Below are 26,105 nucleotides of genomic sequence, written 5' to 3' on the forward strand. Positions count from 1 at the left end.
TTAATACTAGGATAGGTGCTCAAGTTGGCCTCCATTTTCAACAAAATGTTCAGCACATTTTTGAATCATAGATGGTTAAAATATGGAATGGAGACATTTTGGCTCATCTATTCCAGTACTTCATAAACGAATGCTCAATTTCTCCACTCCATTCTCTACCTTCCATAAACTTCATTTAGTTCAAATCCATTTTATTTGTTAAATTTGCAATAGATCTGCTTACCCAGCACCCTGCACCTGTCAATCTACACTAGTTTCCATTGCTTTGAGTTTGGAACGAGTTGAGTGCCTTTTAACACTATCCCTGCCCCTAAACATGTAGTTCTCCTTCCTCAACCTTTGTTTCCACTTCTGTCATTTCATCATTGATGGTCTTCATTTTCACCTAGAAAGAGTGATGTGCAGCCTCCATCACTGATGAGTCTGGAGAATACCTGAGATGCAGTTGTTTTTATCGAGATTCGTCCCGAGCAGCTTTGTGATATAGGACTCTGTGCTCACAGGATGCAAACCGAGAGACAAACATCCATTGCACTTGGAAGACCATCACCTCAGTGAAAGATGCTCTTTGGTCTGCCTGAAGCCTGTTGGTTTTCCAGTGCAAGGAGTTGACCTTGACTGACTGTTGCAGACAGGCATGTTCCAAAATCCAGGACTACATGCTGAGGGATGCACTAAAGCTTGGGGCAGTTGCTGGCAATGTGCATTGGGGAAAGACCAGTGTCTAAGGTCTTTCTGCCAAAGTATAATGGGGGTCTATTCAGTTGTCAGACTCTCTTGTTGCTTCAGATTATGTAAACAGTGTCCTGTGTAAGTAAAAAGTGCCTTTGGTTTTTGCATTTGAAGGAAATATCAGATTCCAGTATTAGATTTTTCTTGTAATGTAAAGACTGTAAAACTGTTTTAGTACCTGTGTATGTATATTAAAATTTTACATTATTGCAATTAGAAAAATGGCCTGCAGTCAATTCTTGTTGAAAAGCAACAAGTGACATCACAGGAAGTCTGTAATTTATTTTCTGGTGTTGGAAAGGGAGGAATTGAAAGCAGGGAGGTCAAACCAAACATAAGATCATGACCTGACACGTTCATCAGGACAGAGCAACAATTAATTGGTTGAAACTTATTCTGTTCTCAAATTTTAATATAACTTTACTGCCAATGTGTATACTAATACATAAAAAAACACAACTGGTTATCTATATTATTCATTTGTTTATTTAAAAGCTCATTAAGAATGGCAGTACAGATGGTATGTCAAAACACTAGTACTGTGTATGTGTCAGGACAGATATATCTATGGTACATGGTGTTTGAGCAGCTTCAGTTCAGAGTTTATTGAACTACAGACATTGCAATGCTTCAGGGAGGGGTGCGGTTACCTGGATTCCTTGTACCGGGGTCGGTTGGGCATCTAAGGATAGTATATTCTGATACTGTCAGTAGGAGGGACAGAACAGCATGACTACAACTGAAGTAGATAAGGGAATCCAGATGACAGGTTGTCAGCCTGTGCAATTGTCCGCAGGTTTGAGGTCCTCTCAACATGTTTGACTGAGAGTAGAGGTTGCAGAATGGATGAGCAAAATGGCTATGGCACTGTGCTATATCCACGTGGGGAAGACTAAAAAGAATGTAATGGTGGGGGGGGATACTTGTCAAGGGGATTGACACTGTTCCCTACAACAAAGAGCATGAGTCCAGATGGCTGTATTGTTTGCACTATACTAGGGGTTCCGCCACTGAGCTGAAGAAGAACTTGCTGTGGGAGAAGGAGGATCTAGTTCACGTTAGCACTAAAGGTATAGCTAGAACTAGAGACGAGGTTCTGCACAGTAAGTTGAGGAGCGAGGCACCAAATTAAAAAGCAGAAACTCAAATTAATAATACTTGGATTATTAACTGAGCCATGTGCAAATTGACGTAGAATAAACAAGGTTAGGGAGATGAATGCATGGCTGAAAGACTGGTGTTGGTGAAGTCAATTCTTCTTCATAGGGCTCTGGCACCTATACTGGGAAAAGTGGGATCTGTATTAGTGGGATTGGCAGTACAGTATAAACTGTACTGGAACTGGTGTAACTGCATAACTAAGAAAGTAGAGTTAATTTTAAAATTAATAGTGGGGGCAAGGGCACAAATTTGGGAAGTTGTGGTGAATTAAAGAGTATGAAAAATGAAAGAGGAACAAATGAATGTGGAAAATGCGAAACTGACAATGACAGGAAGGGATTGAGATGCAGGTCTAAGAGCAGATCAACTAGAAAATACAAAAATAATAAAAGGACAAAATGTAAGGCATTGCATTTGAATACGTGCATCGTTTGAAATAAAACAGATGAACTAATCGTACAAATTAAGATAAATAACTAAAATTAAGTGACCATAACTGTGACACATGCAGTTTATGTTGGCAACAAGAGTTGATTGGTCAAAGGACTAGTGACAAGTTATTTATAATGGAGATCTTTTGCTTCCCAACAACTGCATGATTGTTTCTCAGGTAACTGAACAGCTTGGAGTTGGGAACAGGTTAGAAAGAGAGAGACAGTCTAAAGGAGGGTCACAGTACTCAAAATATTGATTCTGCTTTTTCTCCACAGATGTTGCTAGATCTGCTGAGTTTCTCCAGCAATTATTGTTTTTTGTTTCAGAGTTCTGGCATCCACAGTTCATTTGTTTTTTGTTGATAGAGACATTCAGTTCTTCTTCAACTCAAGAACAGTCACTCTATCACTACAGTTAAAACTAAGTTTAAACCTGAAAAATTGCCTGCAACAGTTATAATAAGCTGTGACTTTTAACTGTGAAGTGAACCTTTTATAAGTAAACCAGGCATCTTGTGTCTCTTAGCAACTGGTGGAAGCAACTGGAGAAAGACAACTGAAGCAACATGCTGGCCCGCAGAAGTGTTATAACAATTATTTCAGCAACAGAACCTGGGCACAAACACTGCTGAATTGTCTTTTGAGGATTTTTCCCCTCTGCCCAGTAACTTATTGTTTTTAGAATTCCTACAGCGTGGAAACAGGCCCTTCAGCATTACAAGTCCACACGAACCCTCTGAAGAGTATCCCACCCAAATCCATTCCCCATGACTCTACATTTACACCTAACCTACATATCTTTGAATACTATGGGCAATTTAGCATGGCCAATTCACCTAATCTGCATATCTTTGGATTGTGGGAGGAAACCCACGCAAACATGAGGAGAATGTGCAAACTCCACACAGACAGTCGTGTGTGTGAATTAGTAGTTATGTGCCAGGGTTTATAACTTTTCTGATAAGTTAAAGGTTTATGAAATACTAAGACTTCAAGGTTGTAAAAATGGGTGGTAAGAATGAATGGATGTATCTCTTGTTATGAAATGCATTTCTGAAATCATGTTTCATTTTTCTTCAAGAAATAGACGTATAAAAATTCTAACTGAAATGTGAAATAAACATTAAGATTAGTGTTTTACAATGTGGCTGTATGTTTTGAAAGCAAGAACCCTGTCACATATACAAGTACAATGAAAACAACTATTTGAACAAGCAGCAATCGAAGTTTGAATTGCAGATAATTTGGAGCCACGGGGATGTACTAATGCAGCTTTTGTTGGCGAGAAGAAGTTAATTAGTCTGTGGACTAATGACAAGTTATTTATGATGGAGGTCTTTTGTCTGCCTTCAATTGTACGATTGGTTCTCAGGTAATTGAACAGCTTGGAGCCGGGAAGGTTACATAAAGAGTGAGAGAGAGAAATGCTCTGTACTTCCCTAGTGTTTCTATTCCTTGCAGTCAAAACTAGCTATATACCTAAAGAAAACTAGTTTATCTTTTCTGGAACAGTTGTTGTAAGCTGTAACTTTTAACTGATAAGTCAAAAACCTTTTATAAATAAACTAGCCACCATGTATCTCTAACTCGTCAGTGGAAACGTAGAGAATGATGACTGGAACAACAGGCTGGCTAGTGGAAGAGTTAGTAACAGAACCTTGGCACAAAGACGACTGAAATGTCTTTTGTCTTTTCATGATGTAGAGGTGCTGGTGTTTGTTCAATATATCACATCAGCTGTATGGCACTATGATGTTTTGCTATAAATTCTGTGTCCTATGATCCTACTCCACTTGCTACCTGACAAAGGAGTAGCAGACAGACGGTTTTGTGGGGGCGACAGGGACTCACGTTTGGTATGTTGCCTCCCAGGTGCAAGGGTACGTGATGTCGCTGATCGTGTTTTCCGGGTCCTTAAGGGGGAGGGGGAGCAGCCCCAGATCGTGGTCCACGTTGGCACCAACGATATAGGTAGGAAGAAGGGTGAGGATGTAAGGCAGGCTTTCAGGGAGCTAGGTTGGAAGCTCAGAGTTAGAACAAACAGAGTTGTAGTCTCTGGTTTGTTACCCGTGCCACGTGATAGAGAGTCGAGGAACAGGGAGAGAGAGCAGTTAAATGCGTGGCTACAGGGATGGTGCAGGAGGGAGGGATTCCGGTTTCTGGATAACTGGGGTCCTTTCTGGGGAAGGTGGGACCTCTATAAAAAGGATGGTCTACACTTGAACCTGAGGGGCACCAGTATCCTTGGGGGGAGGTTTGCTAGTGCTCTTTGGGAGGGTTTAAACTAACTCCGCGGGGGCATGGGAACCAGGACTGTAGCTTTAGGGTACAGGACCTTGAGTGTAGGGAGGTTAGGAATAATGCAGCGATCTCTAAGGAGGGTGCCTGTAACCAGAAAGGTGGATTGAAGTGTGTATACTTCAATGCCAGAAGTATAAGGAATAAGGTAGGTGAACTTGCAGCGTGGGTTGGTACCTGGGACTTCGATGTTGTGGCCATTACAGAGACGTGGGTAGAACAGGGACAAGAATGGCTGTTGCACGTTCCAGGGTTCAAATGTTTTAGTAGGATCAGACATGGGGGTAAAAAAGGGGGAGGCGTGGCATTACTTGTCAAAGACAGTATCACAGCAGTGGAATGGACGATGGAAGAGGACTTGCCACCTGAGGTAGTTTGGGCTGAGGTTAGAAATAGGAAAGGTGAGGTCACCCTGTTAGGTGTTTTCTACAGGCCTCCTAATAGTCCTAGAGAAGTAGAGGATAATATTGCGAGGATGATTCAGGAAAAGAGTGAAGGTAGCAGGGTGGTTGTTATGGGGGACTTTAACTTCCCAGATATTGACTGGGAGAGCTATAGCTCGAGTTCATTGGATGGGTCGGTGTTTGTACAATGTGTGCAGGAGGGTTTCCTGACACAATATGTCGACAGGCCAACAAGAGGGGAGGCTATATTGGATTTGGTTCTAGGTAATGAACCAGGCCAGGTGTTAGACTTGGAGGTAGGTGAGCACTTCGGGGACAGTGACCACAACTCGGTGACTTTTACTTTAGTGATGGAGAGGGATAATCGTGTGCCGCAGGGCAAGAGCTATAGCTGGGGGCAGGGAAATTATGATGCAGTGAGGCATGACTTAGGATGTGTGGATTGGAAAAACAGGCTTCAAGAGAAGAACACTAATGAGATGTGGGGAGTGTTCAAGGAGCAGCTACTGCGTGTCCTCGATAGGTATGTACCAGTCAGGCATGGTGTAAAGGGCCTTGTGAGGCAGCCGTGGTTTAGTAAGGAATTGGAGTCCCTTGTGAAAGGGAAGAAGGCGGCATATGTAAAGATGAGGCGTGAAGGTTCAGTAGGGGCGATTGAGAGTTATAAGGTAGCCAGGAAGGAGCTAAAGAGGGAGCTAAGAGAAGCGAGAAGGGGACATGAAAAGTCTTTAGCTGGTAGGATTAGGGAAAACCCAAAGGCTTTCTATAGGTATGTCAAGAATAAAAGGATGACTAGGGTAGGTATCGGTCCAGTCAAGGATAGTAGTGGGAAGTTGTGTGTGGAGGCGGAGGAGATTGGAGAGACATTAAATCAGTACTTTTCATCAGTATTCACTCAGGAACAGGACACTGTTGCTGATGTGAATATGGAATCACAAATAATTAGAATGGATGCCCTGGAAATATGCAGGGAAGAGGTTTTGGGAATATTGGAAAGGATGAATATAGATAAGTCTCCTGGGCCTGATGGCATTTACCCCAGGATCCTATGGGAAGCTAGGGAGGAGATAGCAGAGCCATTGGCCTGGATTTTTATGTCGTCGTTGTCAACAGGAATAGTACCAGAGGACTGGAGGATAGCGAATGTGGTCCCATTGTTCAAGAAAGGGAGTAGGGATAGCCCTAGCAACTATAGGCCAGTGAGTCTGACTTCAGTGGTGGGCAAAGTCTTAGAGAGAATGGTAAGGGATAAGATTTATGAACATCTGGGTAGGAATAACGTGATCAGGGATAGCCAGCATGGTTTTGTGAAGGGCAGGTCGTGCCTCACAAACCTTATTGAGTTCTTTGAGAAGGTGACCAAGGAAGTGGATGAGGGTAAAGCAGTAGATGTTGTGTATATGGATTTTAGTAAGGCGTTCGATAAGGTTCCCCATGGTAGGCTAATGCTAAAACTTCGGAGGTATGGCATTGAGGATACATTAGAGGTTTGGATTAGGAATTGGCTGGCTGGAAGGAGACAGAGGGTAGTAGTTGATGGATTATGTTCATCTTGGAGCGCAGTTACTAGCGGTGTACCACAAGGATCTGTTTTGGGACCATTGCTTTTTGTTATCTTTATAAATGATCTAGAGGAAGGACTTGAAAGCTGGGTAAGCAAGTTTGCGGATGACACAAAAGTCGGTGGAGTTGTGGATAGTGAGGAAGGAAGTGGTAGGTTACAGCGGGATATAGATAAGTTGCAGAGCTGGGCGGAAATGTGGCAAATGGAATTCAATGTAGCTAAGTGCGAAGTCGTTCACTTTGGTAGGAATAACAAGATGATGGATTACTGGGCTAATGGTAGGCTACTTGGTAGTGTGGATGAGCAGAGGGATCTTGGTGTCCATGTACACAGATCTCTGAAAGTTGCCACCCAGGTAAATAGTGCTGTGAGGAAGGCATATGGTGTACTGGGCTTTATTGGCAGAGGAATTGAGTTCCGGAGTCCTGAGGTCATGTTGCAGTTGTATAAGACTCTGGTGCGGCCTCATCTGGAGTATTGTGTGCAGTTTTGGTCGCCATACTATAGGAAGGATGTGGAAGCTTTAGAACGAGTGCAGAGGAGGTTTACCAGGATGTTGCCTGGAATGGTAGGAAAATCTTATGAGGAAAGGCTGAGGCACTTGGGGCTGTTCTCATTGGAGAAGAGAAGGTTTAGGGGAGATCTGATAGAAGTGTATAAGATGATTAGGGGTTTAGATAGGGTAGATACTAAGAACCTTTTACCGCTAATGGAGTCAGGTGTTACTAGGGGACATAGCTTTAAATTAAGGGGTGGTAGGTATAGGACAGATGTTAGGGGTAGATTCTTCACACAGCGGGTTGTGAGTTCATGGAATGCCCTGCCCGTATCAGTGGTGAACTCTCCTTCTTTATGGTCATTTAAGCGGGCATTGGATAGGCATTTGGAAGTTATTGGGCTAGTATAGGTTAGGTAGGATTCGGTCGGCGCAACATCGAGGGCCGAAGGGCCTGTACTGCGCTGTATCCTTCTATGTTCTATGTTCTATGAGTAGCGCTCCGAAAGCTTCTCTTTCCAGATTTTGTCCCCTTTACTCAATGAACTAGTGTGTATGTGTAAAATGGAGGAGTTTTAAAAGGATTAGTAATATATTAATATATGCCAATGGTTTATAGCTATTTACCTGTAACTACAATCTACCTACTTGTAATAGTCATTCTTGTTCTGTACTGCAACTTGATTCGTGCTTTCTATCACCCTGGGTCCAAGCGTCAGATAAATTGGGAAACTTTGCATAATTATAGAATGTATAATTTCTGAGATGACTCTGGGAATAGTGGAGCTCAATTTCCAGCATGCTATCCCAGAGTTGTAACAAGAATCTTGAGAGGAGTTTAAAGAGAGCTTAAGGGTTACTGCGGATTAGATCTGTCATAAATGCTGCTGGCCGCAAATCTTAACAGATCGAATGGATCAGTTGGAGAGACAGTTAGAAGCAATGAGAAATTTGCAACAGCAACAGTATGTGATGGATGGCAGTTATAGGAAGGGGAGAAAGTCTCACATACAGACACATAGATGGGTTAACTCCAGGAAAGGTGAGAGGGGTAGGCAGCTATGCAGGAGTCTTTTGTGGATATACCCATTTCAAACAGGTATGCTGTTTTCAATAATGTAGGGGGTGATGGATTCTTAGGGAACGTAGCACGAACAGCCATGTTTCTGATATGGAGACTGGCTCTAATGCAATGAGGGGTACGTCGGGTTCCAAGAAATCAATTGTGTTAGAGGATTCTCTAGTCCGAGGTACAGAGAGACATCTCTGTTTGCCAGCAGCGAAAAAGCAGAATGGTGTGTTGCTTCCCTGGTGCGAGGATCAAGGATGTATCAGAGACAGTGCAGAATATTCTTACGGGGGAGAGGGAGCAGCAAAGAGGTCATTGTCCACATTGGAACCAACAACATAGGAAGGGAAAAGGTTGAGATTCTGAAGGGAGATTACAGAGTTAGGCAGAAATTTAAAAAGTAGGTCCTCAAGGGTAGTAATATCTGGATTACTCCCAGTGCTACGAGCTAGTGAGGGCAGAAATAGGTGGATAGAGCGGATGAATGCATGGCTGAGGAGCTAGTATATGGGGGAAGGATTCACATTTTTTGGACCATTGGAATCTCTTTGGGATAGAAATGATCTGTACAAGAAGGACGGATTGCACCTAAATTGGAAGGGGACTAATATACTGGCAGGGAGATTTGCTAGAGCTGCTCGGTAGGATTTAAACTAATATGGTGGAGAGGTGGAACCCAGGGAGATAATGAGGAAGGAGATCAATCTGAGACTGGTACAGTTGAGAACAGAAGCGAGTCAAACATTCAAGGCACTCGGGGACAAGGTAGCACTAATAATTTAAACTGCATTTATTTCAATGCAAGAGGCCTAACAGGGAAGGCAGATGAACTCAGGGCATGGTTAGGAACATGGGACTGGGATATCATAGCAATTACAGAAACATGGCTCAGGGATGGGCTGGACTGTCAGCTTAATGTTCCAGGATACAAATGCTACAGGAAGGATTGAAAGGGAGGCAAGAGAGGAGGGAGAATGGCATTTTTGATAAGGGATAGCATTACAGCTGTGCTGAGGGAGGGTATCCCCGGAAGTACATCCAGGAAAGTTATTTGGGTGGAACTGAGAAATATGAAAGGGATGATCACCTTATTGAGATTGTATTATAGACCCCTAATAGCCAGAGGGAAATTGATAAACAAACTTGTAAGGAGATCTCAGCTATCTGTAAGAAAAATAGGATGGTTATGGTAGCGGATTTTAACTTTCCAAACACAAGACAGGGACTGCCATAGTGTTAAAGGTTTAGATGGAGAGGAATTTGTTAAGTGTGTACAAGACAATTTTCTGATTCAGTATGTGGACGTACCTACTAGAAAAAGTGCAAAACTTGACTTACTCGTGGGAATTAAGGCAGGGCAGGTGGCTGAGGTGTCAGTGGGGGAGCACTTTGGGACCAGTGACCATAATTCTATTAGATTTAAAATAATGATGGAAAAGGATAGACTAGATCTAAAAGTTGAAGTTCTAAATTGGAGAAAGGCAAGAATTTTCGAAAGCTGATTGGGGGCAGGTGTTTGCAGGCAAAGGGACAGCTGGAAAATGGCAAACCTTCAGAAATGAGATAACGAGAATCCAGAAAAAGTATATTCCTGTTAGGATGAAAGGAAAAAGTGAGGACTGCAGATGCTGGAGATCAGAGCTGAAAATGTGTTGCTGGAAAAGCGCAGCAGGTCGTGCAGCATCCAAGGAGCAGGAGAATCGACGTTTTGGGCATGAGCCCTTCTTCAGGAATGATCCCTGAAGAAGGGCTCATGCCCGAAACGTCAATTCTCCTGCTCCTTGGATGTTGCCTGACCTGCTGCGCTTTTCCAGCAACACATTTTCAGGATGAAAGGAAAGGCTGGTAGGCATACGGAATGCTGGGTGACTAAAGAAATGGAGGGTTTCCTTAAGAGAAAGAAGGAAGAATATGTAAGGTATAGACAGGATAGATAGAGTAAGTCCTTAGAACAATATAAAGGAAGTATACTTAAAAGGGAATTCAGGATGGCAAAAAGGGGACATGAGATAGCTTTGGCAAATAGAATTAAGGAGAATCCAAAGAGTTTTTACAAATAAATTAAGGACAAAAGGGTAACGAGGGAGAGAATAGGGCCCCTCAAAGATCAGCAAGGTGACCTTTGTGTGGAGCTGCAGAAAATGGGGGAGATAATAAATGAGTATTTTGCATCAGTATTTACTGTGGAAAAGGATATGGAAGATATAGACTGTAGGGAAATAGATGGTGACACCTTGCAATATGTCCAGATTACAGACGAGGATGTGCTGGATGTCTTGAAATGGGTAAAGGTGGGTAAATCCCCAGGACCAGATCAGCTGTACCATAGAACTCTGTGGGAAGCTAGAGAAGTGGCTGCTGATCCTCTTGCTGAGATATTTGTATCATCGATAGTCACAGGTGAGGTGCCGGAAGACTGGAGGTTGGCTAACGTGCTGCTATTGTTTAAAATGGGTGGTAAGGACAAGCCAGGGAACTATAGACCAGTGAGCCTGACCTCAGTGGTGGGCATGTTATTGGAGGAAATCCTGAGGGACAGGATGTACATGTATTTGGAAAGGCAAGGACTGATTAGGGATAGTCAACATGGTTTTGTGCGTGGGAAATCATGTCTCACAAACTTGACTGAGTTTTTTGAGGAAGGAACAAAGAGGATTGATGAAGGCAGAGCAGTAGATGTGATCTACATGGACTTCAGTAAGGCGTTCGACAATATTCCCCATGGGAGACTGATTAGCAAGGTTAGATCTCATGGAATACAGGGAGAAGATTTGGATGTTCCTTTGAGCCATTTGGATGCAGAACTGGCTCAAAGGGAGAAGACAGTGGGTGGTGGTGGTGGAGGGTTGTTTTTCAGACAGGAGGCCTGTGACCAGTGGAGTGCCACAAGGATAGGTGCTGGGTCTTCTACTTTTCGTCAATGATTTGGATGCGAGCATAAGAGGTACAGTTAGTAAGTTTGCAGATGACACCAAAATTGGAGGTGTAGTGGACAGCAAAGAGGGTTACCTCAGATTACAACAGGATCTTGACTAGATGGGCCAATGGGCTGAGAAGTGGCAGATGGCGTTTAATTCAGATAAATGAGAGGTGCCGCATTTTGGGAAAGCAAATCTTAGCAGGACTTGTACACTGAATGTTAAGGTCCTAGGGAGTGTTGCTGAACAAAGAGACATTGGAGTGCAGGTTCAAAACTTCTTGAAAGTGGAGTCGCAGATAGATAAGATAATGAAGAAGGCGTTTGGTATGCTTTCCTTTATTGGTCAGAGTATTGAGTACAGCAGTTGGGAGGTCATGTTGCGGCTGTACAGGACATTGGTTAGGCTACTGTTGGAATATTGAGTGCAATTCTGGTCTCCTTCCTATCGGAAAGATGTTGTGAAACTTGAAAGAGTTCAGAAAAGATATACAAGGATGTTGCCAGGGTTGGAGGATTTGAGCTATAGGGAGAGCTGAACAGGCTGGGGCTGTTTTCCCTGGAGTGTCAGAAGCTGAGGGGTGAGCTTATAGAGGTTTACAAAATTGAGGGGCATGGATAGGATAAATAGACAAAGTCTTTTCCTTGGTGTCGGGGAGTCCAGAACTAGAGGGAATAGATCTCGGGTGAGAGGGAAAAGATATAAAAGAGACCTGTGGGCAACTTTTTCATGTCGAGGTGGTATGTGTGTGGAATGAGCTGCCAGAGGACGTGGTAGAAGCTGGTACAATTGCAACATTTAAGAAGCATTTGGATGGGTATATGAATAGGAAGGGTGTGGAGGGAAAGCGGCCGTGTGCTGGCAGGTGGGACTAGATTAGGTTGGGATATCTGGTCGGCATGGGCGTGTTGAACCGAAGGGTCTGTTTCCATGTTGTCCGTCTCTATGACTCTATGACTTTAGGAGTGGAAAATATAGGTTTGGATAAGTTTGCCAAGAATGGCCTCCTTTTGTGCCGTAAATACCTAAGAACATGAAGTGTGGAACGTGAGGGGAACCTAAAAGGGAAATTAGGAAAGTTAAGATCATCCTTGAGAAAGAATTGGCAGATAGTATAAAGAAAAACCCAAATGATTTTTAAAAAGTATATGTAGAGCAAAAGGGGCTAATGGAGCTAATCTCGAATTGGACCCAGAAAATCTGGACTAGTCCTCAATAAATACTTTGTATTGATCTTCACAATCAAAAAGGATAGTGCTGGTATAGAAATCAGAGTGGAGAAGTATAAAGTATTAGAAGAAATTAACATAGAGAGGAGAAACTAGCAGGTTCAGCAACCTTAAAATGGTTAAATCCACAAGCACGAATGAGATGTATCCCAGGCTGCTGAAAGAGGAAACATTCAGACTGGCCACAGGTGAGACACCAGAGGACTGCTACATTTATCCCATTACTGAAAAGGGTGGAAGGATAGACCAGAAACTATAGGTTGGTCAATATAACCAGAGTAGTGGTGAAGTTATCAGAAAAAAAATTAATGCTGTGAGCTGCTCCTGGGGAGATTCTGATTACTCAAAGAAGATAATGAACAAATGGTTTGAAGAGGTAACCAGAAGTGTGGATTAGGGTAGTGCATTTGATATGATCTGTATGGACTTTAGCAAGGATTTTGATAAGATTCCTCATGGCAGGCTAATCAAGAAATTATGAGCCTATGGGTTTGAAGTTAAAATGGCATGTTGGCTTCAAAATCAGCTGGGAGCCAGGAAGTAGAGGATGATGGGAGAAGGCAGTTTGTTTCCAGTGGCATTTCAGTTTGTTTCCAGTGGGCTGTTACTGTTTGAGGTGTACATTTATGTTTTGGATTCAAATGTATGATCAAAAAGTAGACAATACCATAACTGTTCAGGTGGTAAGTAGTGAGGAAAATAACTGTAAACTGCAAAGCATTGGAAAATATAATTCAACTGTGAAATTGTGAGGTCATGCAGCTGAGGAGGACTCATAAGGGATGAGGGCTTGGGAAAAACACTGACGTTTGGAGATCTTATGCATTCCACAGAACCCTCAAGGTAGTTGAACATATAGATTAGGTAGTTAACAAGGCATATTAACCGAGGCATAGAATACAAGAGCTACTAGTTATTTTGGACTGTATAATGCACTTATTAGGCCACAACTGTGTGGTTTTGGTCACTACATTTATAGGAAGAATGTGATTGTGCAGTGGAGACTTTCCAGGATACTGTCTGGTCTAGAGGATCTGAGCTCTGAGAAAAAATTGGATTGGTTGGGGTTGTTTCCTTGGAGCAGCGAAGTTTAAGAGGGGACCCGACAGAGGTGTTTGAGATTAAGGGGCACAGATAAGGTCGCTCGAATGACACTTTCCATTAATAAAAGGAACACAAATTAGGGGAATGTAAATTAAAGACATAAAACGCTAAGGAGAGTTGATCATCTTTTCTACATAGCCTCCTGGGTGATGGATCTTTTCTACTGGGCCTCTACACCATCTGTGACTTGTTCTTTCTGTCTCTGTCAAAAGTATAAAATGCATTTTTCAGGACCTTTCAACTCCAAAGATGTTATCTCGGATCAAAATGTTAACTCTGTTTCTCTTTGTCAACAGATGCTGTCAGACCTGCTGAGTTTCTCCAGCATTCTTTGTATTAGTGTTTTCTATCTTTGTTGGTTGGCTGGCATAGACATGATGGGCCAAATGGCTATCTATTGTGTAATCATCTATGATCCGTTTAGAAAATATATTAAAAACAGATGAAAGTTGGTTAGTTAAGTTTTTGTAAAAGTTAAGAAATCTAAAGAATTAAAGATTTCCAACTTGATCACTTGATCTGAAGCTTCTGAGACATCTTCATTTCAGCTAGAGCCATATTTCTACTGCTTCAGCACATGCCCATTTCTTCAAGAGTATTGATACAAGAATCCTCCCCAAATCATAATATATTTTTGTGAAGAAATTGCATTGGAGTTGTGAACTACTTAGGAGTAATTGTTGAGTATGATGCATACATGAAGGGCTGGAAGAAATACAAAGTAATTGTCAAGCAAACGTCTTACTATTTACTAGCCTTGAATCACTTCCAGTTCATGTTGCAATGGGTATATAAGTGTTGCCGTAGAAGATACAAGGAATAAAGGTACTGTCTGTAATGGGGATGAGTGTTGAGCCTTGGTTTGGTTCCTCCTTCGATTGAGAGAAGGAGTCATCACAGTTATTTGTTTTTCTATCTTACTTGCTGCAACATTCCACATAAGTGGGCAGCTTCATGGATATGAAGTCGAGTATCTTTACAGGATTTGCAAAAAACTGCTCCACTGCGTTCCTGTCCAGAGCCAATACCACCCAACATGTGCCATCAAGCAGTAGATAACAAATGCCTGCATTGTGCTTGATGAGGCTGAACCCCGATCATCATCAATTCATTCATGGAGGCACATGAGAGAATAGGCCATCCTGAGCATAAAAGTCCTCTGAGACTTTGTTCTTTCTTCACAAACCAAACTGTGAAGACTGCAGCAAAAAGCTGGACAACATGTATCATTCCTCAAACTTTTCAGTAAGGGCAGAGCCGATGAGACTCAATATATTCCTGAATATTGCAGTGCAGCATTTGGCCGTGCAAAGATTACAGGCAGCCCTCAGGTTGTGAACAGGTTCCATTCTTGAGTACGATTTGTGTGCAAGTCGGACCACAATACCAAACAATATAAAATAACTTCGCAAGAATGAGGAAATGCTTGCATGTCGATCTTTAAAATTAATGCTAATACATGTTTGTGTGGGATATAAGAAAGAATATTTGTAAGTCAGACATTTGTAAATCAGGAATCCCCTGTGTGGTGTTTGATGACATGAATGTCAAACCTAGTACTGACCCCACAGTCTGCAGGACAACTATGTTATTTAACTTCCTGTATGCATCACACGCATGGACAATGCTCAACAAACATTTCAAATCTCTGGAGAAATATCAACAGCAATGCCCTGCAAAATCCTGAAATAGCAGAATTGGCACTAACATAGGGGTTGTTGAGCAAATCAGATAATTAATTTATGATAAATCAATTTAAAATTCTTAATCTCTTAAAATCTTCCAATTTAATAGAGATGACACTCCTATAGAGCATGATTGAGAATGTATAGCAGCTTTAGGCTTCCTTAGGCCCATGGCTAAAGGAGAAGGGTGTGTGTAGCTGGTCTCCACCTCTATGCTGAACAATGCCAATATTGCATCACTCACATTATTGTTGTTCTATCAACTACTTATATGTCCAAAAGGACATACTACCTCAGAGTACACAGTCTTATTCAGAAACGTATGTTGTACTGAAAAGCTGCAGGTGACTAGGAATTGCAGTAAGTGTAACTTTGTGATTGACGTTTCTCAAAAAAAATCACCACCAAATAATTTACTTGTGTAAATTAACTGCAATAAGTGACAGTCATCATGTACATGAACCTTTTAAAATTAGTTTTTGTATTAAACTTTTGTATGTGTTTTAATGATAATGTGATAAGAAAGATTGTAGCCATAAAGCTAATCACTTCATTAGTAACAGTAGAATATCTGAATTTAAACTCTGAAAATTCAGTGAAATTTAAGGTAAGCTATGCAACGCGAATCCTAGCAGTTGAACTTTGGCAAATATACCTGTGACTAAGTGACAATTTTGGTCTTTATTCAAATCAGTAACTTCAAGAAAATAAAGCCATGGTCATGCAAAAATCCCCATGGTTATTATTTTGAGCTTTTACATTTCTCAGACTTAATATGCTTTTACATTCATTACCAAAGACAACTTTTGTTTTATATATTCAGGGAAGAATGGACAGAAGCAATCCAAGCAGTAGCAGATAGACTTCAAAGGCAAGAGGAAGATCGAATGAACTGCAGTTCCAGTCCTAATCTAGATATTACAGGAGAGGATGAAATGGATACCTCTCTCAGTCATCCCAAACGCAGAGTGGTAAGAGCAATTATTGTAATTGTATTAAATAAATTGCATCATCTGGTGTAACATTTAAGTCTTGCAATGATTTTACCAAAACAACTTGTAAATGGATTTGAGGAGTTCATCCTTCATTTCATTCTTATAGTGAACTTTGCAAGAGGAGGTGAGAATGGCGAGGCTATAATGAGGACCATGATATCAGTAAATACAAAAAAACGGTTTGACTTTGCAGTTTGAAAACATTTTAAGTTCATTGAGTTAGTTTTTAATGGATTGCAAGTTTACATTTGGTCAATAGGTTTGCAATCCATTTTAATCTTGTCATACTATCCATTTATCGAGGAGAAAGTGAGGTCTGCAGATGCTGGAGATCAGAGCTGAAAACGTGTTGCTGGAAAAGCACAGCAGGTCAGGCAGCATCCAAGGAACAGGAGATTCGACGTTTCGGGCATAAGCCCTTCTTCAGGAATGAGGAAAGTGTGTCCAGCAGGCTAAGATAAAGGTAGGGAGGAGGGACTTGGGGGAGGGGTGATGGTGATGTGATAGGTGGAAGGAGGTCAAGGTGAGGTGTTAGGCCGGAGTGGGGGTGGGGGCGGAGAGGTCAGGAAGAAGATTGCAGGTTAGGAAGGCGGTGCTGAGTTCGAGGGATTTGACTGAGACAAGGTGGGGGGAGGGGAAATGAGGAAACTGGAGAAATCTGAGTTCATGCCTTGTGGTTGGAGGGTTCCTAGGCGGAAGATGAGGCGCTCTGCCTCCAACCGTCGTGTTGTTGTGGTCTGGCGATGGAGGAGTCCAAGGACCTGCATGTCCTTGGTGGAGTGGGAGGGGGAGTTAAAGTGTTGAGCCACGGGGTGGTTGGGTTGGTTGGTCCGGGACACCCGGACCAATGAACCCAACCACCCCGTGGCTCAACATTTTAACTCCCCCTCCCACTCCACCAAGGACATGCAGGTCCTTGGACTCCTCCATCGCCAGACCACAACAACACGACGGTTGGAGGCAGAGCGCCTCATCTTCCGCCTAGGAACCCTCCAACCACAAGGCATGAACTCAGATTTCCCCAGTTTCCTCATTTCCCCTCCCCCCACCTTGTCTCAGTCAAATCCCTCGAACTCAGCACCGCCTTCCTAACCTGCAATCATCTTCCTGACCTCTCCGCCCCCACCCCACTCCGGCCTATGACCATCATGTTGACCTCCTTCCACCTATCACATCTCCATCGCCCCTCCTCCCTACCTTTTATCTTAGCCTGCTGGACACACTTTCCTCATTCCTGAAGAAGGGCTTATGCCCGAAACGTCGAATCTCCTGTTCCTTGGATGCTGCCTGACCTGCTGCGCTTTTCCAGCAACACGTTTTCAGCTCATACTATCCATTTATATTGATCTGAGATCCTGCTGGAATCATACAAGAAATAGTATTCTGATAGTGCAGTATGATTGGCTGAATAGATAATCTAATAAATCTGCTTTGATCCCGTCAGTTCTTTGCAATTGATATACCTATCCAAAGCAACAGCTCTCCAGATACATTTTGTACGGCTTTTCTATATCACTCATTGGGTCAAATCTTTGGAGGACTGGCAACTGTTTTCATTTTGCCACTCTACTGCTAATTTTTTTGTACCTTATGGTAGAGGTCTGCATTCCTGACCAGGGTTTCTGAACCTTGCCTCTTCAGAAATGCAGAATAGTCCCCTGTCAAAGGCCTTCTTCATAACAGTATAATTGATAGGGGAAAACCAGTCATGACCCACTATTTGCTGTTTGCTGATAAGTCTTCATTCAGTAGTACACAAAATAAATTGGGATATTTAAGTAAATTTTTAGTGAATGTCAACACCTAGATAAATGGGTAAGTAGCAGGATGGTGAGGTAGGGTTGAGGACCTGAGGCTGGAAGTGTGTTGGAAGATCAGGGATGGAGTTGTGGGGATCACTGGTATGGTGAAGACTGCACAGGTGGGGAGGGTTTCCTGGGAAATTTCATGTTAGTCAGTCAGAGCTCTTCCAAGTCTCGAATTCTTACTCTGAGTTGGAGACGTGCACAGGGTTCTAGAAAGCTAGGAGATTTCCCATTGGACAAGCATATGGACGTACATGGAATAGTGTAGGTTAGATGGGCTTCAGATTGGTATGACTGGTCGGTGCAACATCGAGGGCCGAAGGGCCTGTACTGTGCTGTTATGTTCTATGTAACTTTAGATCTCCTGGGCAATTCCTGCTATGTCAGTGGCTTCGGGATCTCAGATCTAACATATCTTTTAAGGGTAAGGGTTCAGAGAAGAGAAGATCTTTTACAAATTCATTACTGAGGCCTGTTGACTGGTGTGCATTTTCAAAATACTTGCTTTAAAAAAATTTGTGAAATGTATTTTGTTTTCCTATTCTGCTTTCAACCTTACTTCCAGATGTATTCCCATGTGCTTTTTAGCTTTATTTTCATTATTTTCAATATTTATGTTTTTTCTTTCCTTTTTCTAACACTTGTTCCACAGTGTTTTAAGTTTTAGGTTCTCAACCTGTGAAATTCCTATTTAGCATGAGGTTTTTTTCCAGTTCCAATTCTAATTTTGCACCATCTCTTTTTCTTACACTAGAAAATGAAAACTTTATCTCCACACTATTTTCTTTACTTCCTCAATTATCAACCATCTTTCCTCACCCTTTCACAACTACAGGTGTCTGAAAACTGGCAACTGCAGAAATAAGTCAATGCCACATTTCAGATCCTGCTGGTTTAAAGGCCAGATAAGTTGCGTTGGGTGAATAGGGTTGACCTGGGTCGAGTTGAGAGTTGCTTTGGAAGAGATTGGTGTGTGAAGTTAATAACTAGTTCAGCAAACTGCCATGTCTATAAGCATCTAGCAAAGCAAGATAGTAGGTTATTTTACTCACTTTATAAGAATTATAGTTCACGCATGGCAGCTTGTTGGAGTATCTCTAGTTCTCAGAGCCAGATTTGAGACTGTACCTGTACACTTGATGTATATATGGAATTATCAATCCTAACAATTTTCTTGTGCAAGATAGAGTCAGGTACAGTAACATGAAACATAGTTCTACATTACATGATTTATTTTCTTCCTTTACTTCCCAAACTACTACTGGATGTTGTCAAATGCAATGATTGTATTATTTCAATAATTCCATTTGGTTGAAATTCCCAAACAAAGCTTGCAGTAACTGTGACCTGATAATAGCATGTCAGTGCTGCCTAGCACTATCTTGCTATAGGAAGAAAGATACATTCCTAATTTGCTATTTTAAACAAAAAATTGCCATAAAAATATAAATGGGGAGAATAGTTCAATCCAATTTATTGTTTGCTTTCCATTTTTTTCTCCTACTACAGGCGGCATGGGCGCACAGTGGTTAGCACTGCTGCCTCACAGCGCCTGAGACCCGGGTTCAATTCCCGACTCAGGCGACTGACTGTGTGGACTTTGCACGTTCTCCCTGTGTCTGCGTGGGTTTCCTCCGGGTGCTCCGGTTTCCTCCCACAGTCCAAAGATGTGCGGGTCAGGTGAATTGGCCATGCTAAATTGCCCATAGTGTTAGGGTAAGGGGTAAATGTAGGGGTATGGGTGGGTTGCGCTTCGGCAGGTCGGTGTGGACTTGTTGGGCCGAAGGGCCTGTTTCCACACTGTAAGTAATCTAATCTAATCTAAAGGTTGTTCTCCTATAGTGCTGAAGTTGTGTTCCAGTGAAACACCGCTTAATAGAAAATTGCTTAATAGAAATAATGAGGTCTGAGGGAAAAGTGGGGTAGGGTAAGACCAGCAAAGAATGTCACTCATGATTACTTAAAAATCACCCAAAAAGCAAAGTATAGTACAGCCTGAAAGAAGGTTGAAACCATATTAACAAAATTTTATTAACAATATAAAAGTAAATTTAATACCGTACAATTAAAAAAAGGCTGCTCATTCTACAGTATCTATCACAAAAAGCTGCACTGTCAGCAGCATCATGACCTCTGAGTATGAGCAGAACGGCACGAAGCCAGGCACTGACATCGCGCACGCGCAGAATGGTGTGGAGACTTTGGTGTAGACATCGGTGCATGCGCAGAACGGCCCGAAAATCGGCACCGATGTTGCGCATGCACAGAACAGTGCAGACACCAGCATGTGCAGAATGGCACGGGCACCGGCGCATGCGCAAAATGGAACAGAAATTTTGGTGTGGACATTGGTGCATGCGCAAAGCGAAGCATGTGAACCTGATACCCATTGGAATTGCACTATTGCGAATGGAGGTAAGTGTTTTTGAAAATACTGTTTCCTAATTCTTCAGTGACGTTATAGCCAAATTGCGATTCCGAAACGCATGTTATCCCAGAACTGCCTGTACTCTGTTTAAAAGTCTTTTTTGCCTAGGAACTGACAAAATCCTTCCTAGCTAAAATGAGAACAGTTATGATTTGGCACAGAATTAACTATTAACAAAGACTCCTATTGATTGAGGGTAGAAGGAAAATAAACATGCTTTTGCTTTCAAAAAAATGGTTGTGCAAAATTACATTCATCAGAAAGGTGTACTCATGAAGTTACTGCATTTAATTAAAAAATATAGGTACTTAAATATTGTAATTTAACTTGCAGTTATTATGAGAAAAGGCAGTTCAGTCATCTAACCATATTTAATATTGCTCATTTGTTAATGTTTTTCTGTATATAGTACCTTGATCAGTGGATCACTCAAGTGATCATCGTAAATTATATCATACAGAAGCTGAGCATTTGAACCAGAGAGAGTGTACAAAATTGGTAATCTTTCTGTCTCTCCCTTGTTAAACAACATTGGCTTCTGATCAGATACTTCAAAACATTTAGGCTTACAGCCTGGCTAGACAGCTTTGTAGCGTGGAATATCCATCCTGTATTTTGTGGGGCACTATGGATGCTTCATGTGTTCCAAGCAATCATTTTCTATGGAAATTACTCCAGCTGCAAAAACCTGAGCTCTGGATTTTGGATCCTTGGCAGCAGATGGAATCACTATGATACATCTGCAAAGCTGATGTGGCCGAAAACGGGACTCCTGGATGGTATGTTGCCTCCCAGGTGCTCGGATCAGGAATGTCACTGATCGGCTGCAAAGCATTCTAAAAAGGGAGGGTGAACAGCCAGTTGTCTTGGTGCATATAGGCACCAACGATATAAGTAGAAAACGAGATGAGGTCCTGAAAGAAGAATTCAGGGAGCTAGGAGAGAAGTTAAAGAGAAGGACCTCAAAGGTAGTGATCTCGGGATTACTACCAGTGCCCTGTGCTAGCCAGTGTAGAAATGAAAAAATAGGCAGGATGAACATGTGGCTTCAGAGATGGTGTAGGAGGAAAGGGTTCATTGTTGGACATTGGGACTGGTTCTGGGGAAGGTGGGACTATTACAAAATAGACGGTCTATATCTGATCCAGACTGGAACCAATGTTCTTGGGGGAGTGTTTGCTCCTGCTGTTGGGAAGGTTTTAAACTGATGTGGCGGGGGCTGGGAACCAGAAGAGAAAACAAGTAAGCAGTGAGGTGGATACTGGAGACTATAAGAATTATGAAGATAGCACTAATAAAGGGAAGAGTAGGCAGAGAGTAGATGAGCGCAAAAAAACTGGTGGCATGAAATGCATCCAGTTTAATGCAAGGAGTATCGTGTGGAAGGCAGATGAACTTGGGGCTTGGATTGGTGCTTGGGAGTATGATGTTATTGCAATCTCAGAGACTTGGTTGAAGGAAGGGCATGACGATTGGCAACTAAATGTTCCAGGATATTGACGCTTCAGACAGGACAGGGAGGGAAGTAAAAGGGGACGTGGAGTTGCATTGCCGGTCAAGGACATTATCACTGCTGTGCTAAGGAGCACACTATGGAGGTCTTGGGTAGTGAGGCATTATGGATTGAGTTGAGAAATAAGAAGGGTGCAGTCACACTGTTGGGGCTGTATTGCAGGCCTCCCAACAGTGAGCATGAGGTAGAAGAACAAATAGGTAAACAGATTATGGAAAGATATAGAGACAATGGTGATGTGAGATTTTAATTTTCCCAACATTGACTGGGATACACTTAATGTCAGAGGTCTGGATGGGGTAGAATTTGTAAGAAGCGTTCAGGAGAGTTTTCTAGAGCAGTATGTCAATAGTCCAACGAGGGAAGGGGCCATATTTGACCTGGTACTGGGGAACGAGCCAGAACAGGTGGTAGAAGTTACGGTGGGGTATTTCTTTGGGAGCAGTGACCACAATTTTCTAAGTTTTAGAATACTCGTAGATAAAGAAGAGAATGGTCCTAAGAGAAGATTACTAAACTGGGCCAAGGCCAATTATATCAAAATTGGGCAGGAGCTGGGAGATGTGGATTGGACAAGGTATTTGAAGGGAAGTCCACATTTGACATGTGGAAGGCTTTCAAAGATATGCCTACCCTGCACTGTCCCGTTGAAGGCAAAGGATAGGAAGGGCAAGATTTGTGAACCGTGGATGACAGGAGAAATTGTACGACTAGCCAAGAGGAAAAGGGAAACATACATAAGGTCTAGGCAGCTAAGAACAGAATGGGCCCTGGAAGAATATCGGAAGAGTAGAACAAGTCTTAAACGAGGAATCAAGTGGACGAAAAGGGGTCATGAAATAGCTTTAGCGAGCAGAATTAAGGAGAATCCCAAAGCATTTTATTCTTAAAAAGAAGCAAGCGGGTAACTAGAGAAAGGATTGGTCCTCTGAAGAATAACGAAGGAAGGCTGTGCTCACTGAGGAGAGGAACATGATGAATGTTGAAATTAGAGTTAGAAGTTTGATTAGTCTGGATCACGTTGAGATACGTAGGGAAGATGTGTTGGGTAGGCTGGAGGTTATTAAGGTGGACAAATCCTCAGGATCTAGAACATAGAACAATACAGCACAGAACAGGCCCTTCGGCCCATGATGTTGTGCCAAACATCTGTCCTAGCTTAAGCACCTATCCACGTACCTATCCAATTGCCGCTTAAAGGCCACCAATGATTCTGACTCTGCCACTCCCACAGGCAGCGCATTCCATGCCCCCACCACTCTCTGGGTAAAGAACCTACCCCTGACATCCCCCCCCCCCCCATACCTTCCACCCTTCACCTTAAATTTATGTCCCCTTGTAACACACTGTTGTACCCGGGGAAAAAGTCTCTGACTGTCTACTCTAGCTATTCCCCATATCATCTTATAAACCTCTATCAAGTCACCCCTCACCCTTCGCCGTTCCAATGAGAAAAGGCCTAGCACACTCAATCTATCCTCATACGACCTATTCTCCATTCCAGGCAACATCCTGGTAAATCTCCTCTACACTGATTCCTGATGAAGGGCTTATGCTCGAAACGTCGAATTCCCTATTCCTGAGATGCTGCCTAACCTGCTGTGCTTTAACCAGCAACACATTTTCAGCTGAAATCTCCTCTACACCCTCTCCAAAGCCTCCACATCTTTCTTAAAATGAGGCGACCAGAACTGCACACAATACTCCAAATGTGGACTTACCAAGGTCCTATACAGCTGCAACATCACCTCAATCCCTCTGCTATTGAACGCTAATACACCATAGGCCTGCTTACAAGCTCTATCCATCTGAGTGGCAACTTTCAAAGATCTATGAACATAGACCCTAAGATCCCTCTGCTCCTCCACCTTACTAAGAACCCTACCGTTAAACCTGTATTCCGCATTCTTATTTGTCCTTCCAAAATGGACAACCTCACACTTGACAAGGTTGAACTCCATCTGCCACTCCTCAACCCAGTTCTGTATCATATCTAAGTCTCTTTGCAGCCAACAACAGCCCTCCTTACTATCCACAACTCCACCAATTTTCGTATCGTCTGCAAGTTTACTGACTCACCCTTCGACTCCCTCTTCCAAGTCATTAATAAAAATTACAAACAGCAGAGGACCCAGAACTGATCCCTGCGGAACTCCACTTGTAACTGGGCTCCAGGCTGAATACTTACCATCTACCACCACTCTCTGACTTCGACCTGTTAGCCAGTTCTCTATCCAACTGGCCAAACTTCCCACTATCCCATGCCTCCTGACTTTCTGCATTAGCCTACCATGGGGAACCTTATTAAATGCCTTACTAAAATCCATGTACACTATATCCACTGCTCTACCCTCATCCACATGCTTGGTCACCTCCTCAAAGAATTCAATAAGACTTGTAAGGCAAGACCTACCCATCACAAATCCGTGCTGGTTGTCCCTAATCAAGCAGTGTCTTTCCAGATACTCATAATTCCTATCCCTCAGGACCCTTTCCATTACTTTGCCTACCACTGAAGTAAGACTAACTGACCTGTAATTCCCGGGGTTATCCCTATTCCCTTTTTCGAACAGGGGCACAACATTCGCCTCTCCAGTCCCCTGGCACCACCCCCATTGACAGTAAAGATGAAAAGATCATTGCCAACGGTTCTGCAATTTCCTCTCTTGCTTCCCACATAATCCTAGGATATATCTCGTCAGGTCTGGGGGACTTGTCTTTCCTAAAGTTTTCAAAATGCCCAACACATCTTCCTTCCTAACAAGTGTTTCCTCTGGCTTACCAGTCCGTTTCATACTCTCCTCTTCAACAATACGGTCCCTCTCATTTGTAAATACTGAAGAAAAGTACTCATTCAAGACCTCTCCTATCTCTTCTGACTCAATACACAGTCTCCCACTATGTCCTTGATCGGGCCTACCCTCGTTCTCGTCATTCTCATGTTTCTCACATATGCACAAAAGGCCTTGGGGTTATCCTTGATCCTACCCGCCAAAAATTTTTCATGCCCTCTCTTAGCTCTCCTAATCCCTTTCTTCAGCTCCCTCCTGGCTATCCTGTATCCCTCCAACGCTCTGTCTGAACCTTGTTTCCTCAACCTTATGTAAGCCGCCTCCTTCCTCCTTACAAGACATTCAACCTCCCTCGTCGATCAAGGTTCCCTCACACAACCATCTCTTTCCTGCCTGACAGGTACATATATATCAAGGACATGTCGTATCTGTACCTTGAAAAAGTTCCACATTTCAACGACATCCTTCCCTGACAGCCTGTGCTCCCAATTTATGCTCCTCAGATCCTATCTTGCAGCATTGTATTTACCCTTCCCCCAATTGTAAAACCTGCCCTGTTGCACGCACCTGTCTCTCTCCATAACCAAGGTGAAAGTCAGAATTGTGGTCACCATCACCAAAATGCTCACCCACTAACAAGCCCATCACTTGTCCCGGTTCGTTACCAAGTACCAAATCCAATATGGCCTCCCCTCTGGTCGGACAATCTACATACTGAGTTAGAAAAGCTTCCTGGGCACACTGCACAAACACCATCCCGTCCAATCGACTTGATCTAAAGAGCTTCCAATCAATATTTGGGAAGTTGAAATCACCCATGACTACTACCCTGTGGCTTCTTCACCTTTCCAAAATCTGTTTCCCAATCTGTTTCTCCACATCTCTGCTGCTATTGGGGGGCCTATAATAAACACCCAACTGCTTCTTTCCTTTTCTGACTTCAGCCCATACTACCTCCAAAGGCAGATCCCCCTCGAACTGCCTTTCTGCAGTCATTATACCATTTCTAATCCCAGTTTGCTGAGGGGGGCGAGAAAGAAAATAGCTGGGGCCCTAACAGATATCTTTGCGGCATCCTTAAATACAGTTGAGGTGCCGGAGTACTCATGTTGCTCATGTTGTCCCCCTGTACAAGAAGGATAGTAGGGATATTCTGGGTAACTACAGACCAGTGAGCCTGGTGGGAAAGTTGCTGGAGAAGGTATTGAAGGATAGGATCTATTTATATTTAGAAAAGAATGGGCTTATCAGTGATAGGCAGCATGGTTTTGTGCAGGGGAGATCGTGCCGTACCAACTTAATAGAGTTCTTCGAGGAAGTGACCAAGTTGATAGATGAAGGAAGGGCTGTTGATGTCATATACATGGACTTTAGTAAGGCATTTGATAAGGTTCCCCATGGTAGACTAATGGAGAAAGTTAAGTCATATGGTGTGCAGAGTGTTTTAGCTAGGTGGATAAAGAACTGTTTGAGCACCA

The 26,105-nt window shown here is 42.7% G+C and overlaps 1 protein-coding gene across 4 annotated transcripts in view; it reads left to right on the forward strand.

Moving 5' to 3' along the window:
• The window catches only part of akt3a (v-akt murine thymoma viral oncogene homolog 3a), a 417,879-nt gene that overhangs the window by 262,354 nt on the left and 129,420 nt on the right, over positions 1–26,105 (forward strand). For all 4 annotated transcript variants that reach the window (XM_060831296.1, XM_060831297.1, XM_060831298.1 and 1 more), the window contains one exon: positions 15,918–16,065. In XM_060831296.1, coding sequence (XP_060687279.1) covers positions 15,918–16,065 — 148 coding nt within the window. The remainder of the gene's footprint in view (positions 1–15,917; positions 16,066–26,105) is intronic.

The sequence above is a fragment of the Hemiscyllium ocellatum genome, chromosome 10, assembly GCF_020745735.1.
Source record: "Hemiscyllium ocellatum isolate sHemOce1 chromosome 10, sHemOce1.pat.X.cur, whole genome shotgun sequence".
In the NCBI taxonomy this organism is placed as follows: Eukaryota; Metazoa; Chordata; class Chondrichthyes; order Orectolobiformes; family Hemiscylliidae; genus Hemiscyllium; species Hemiscyllium ocellatum.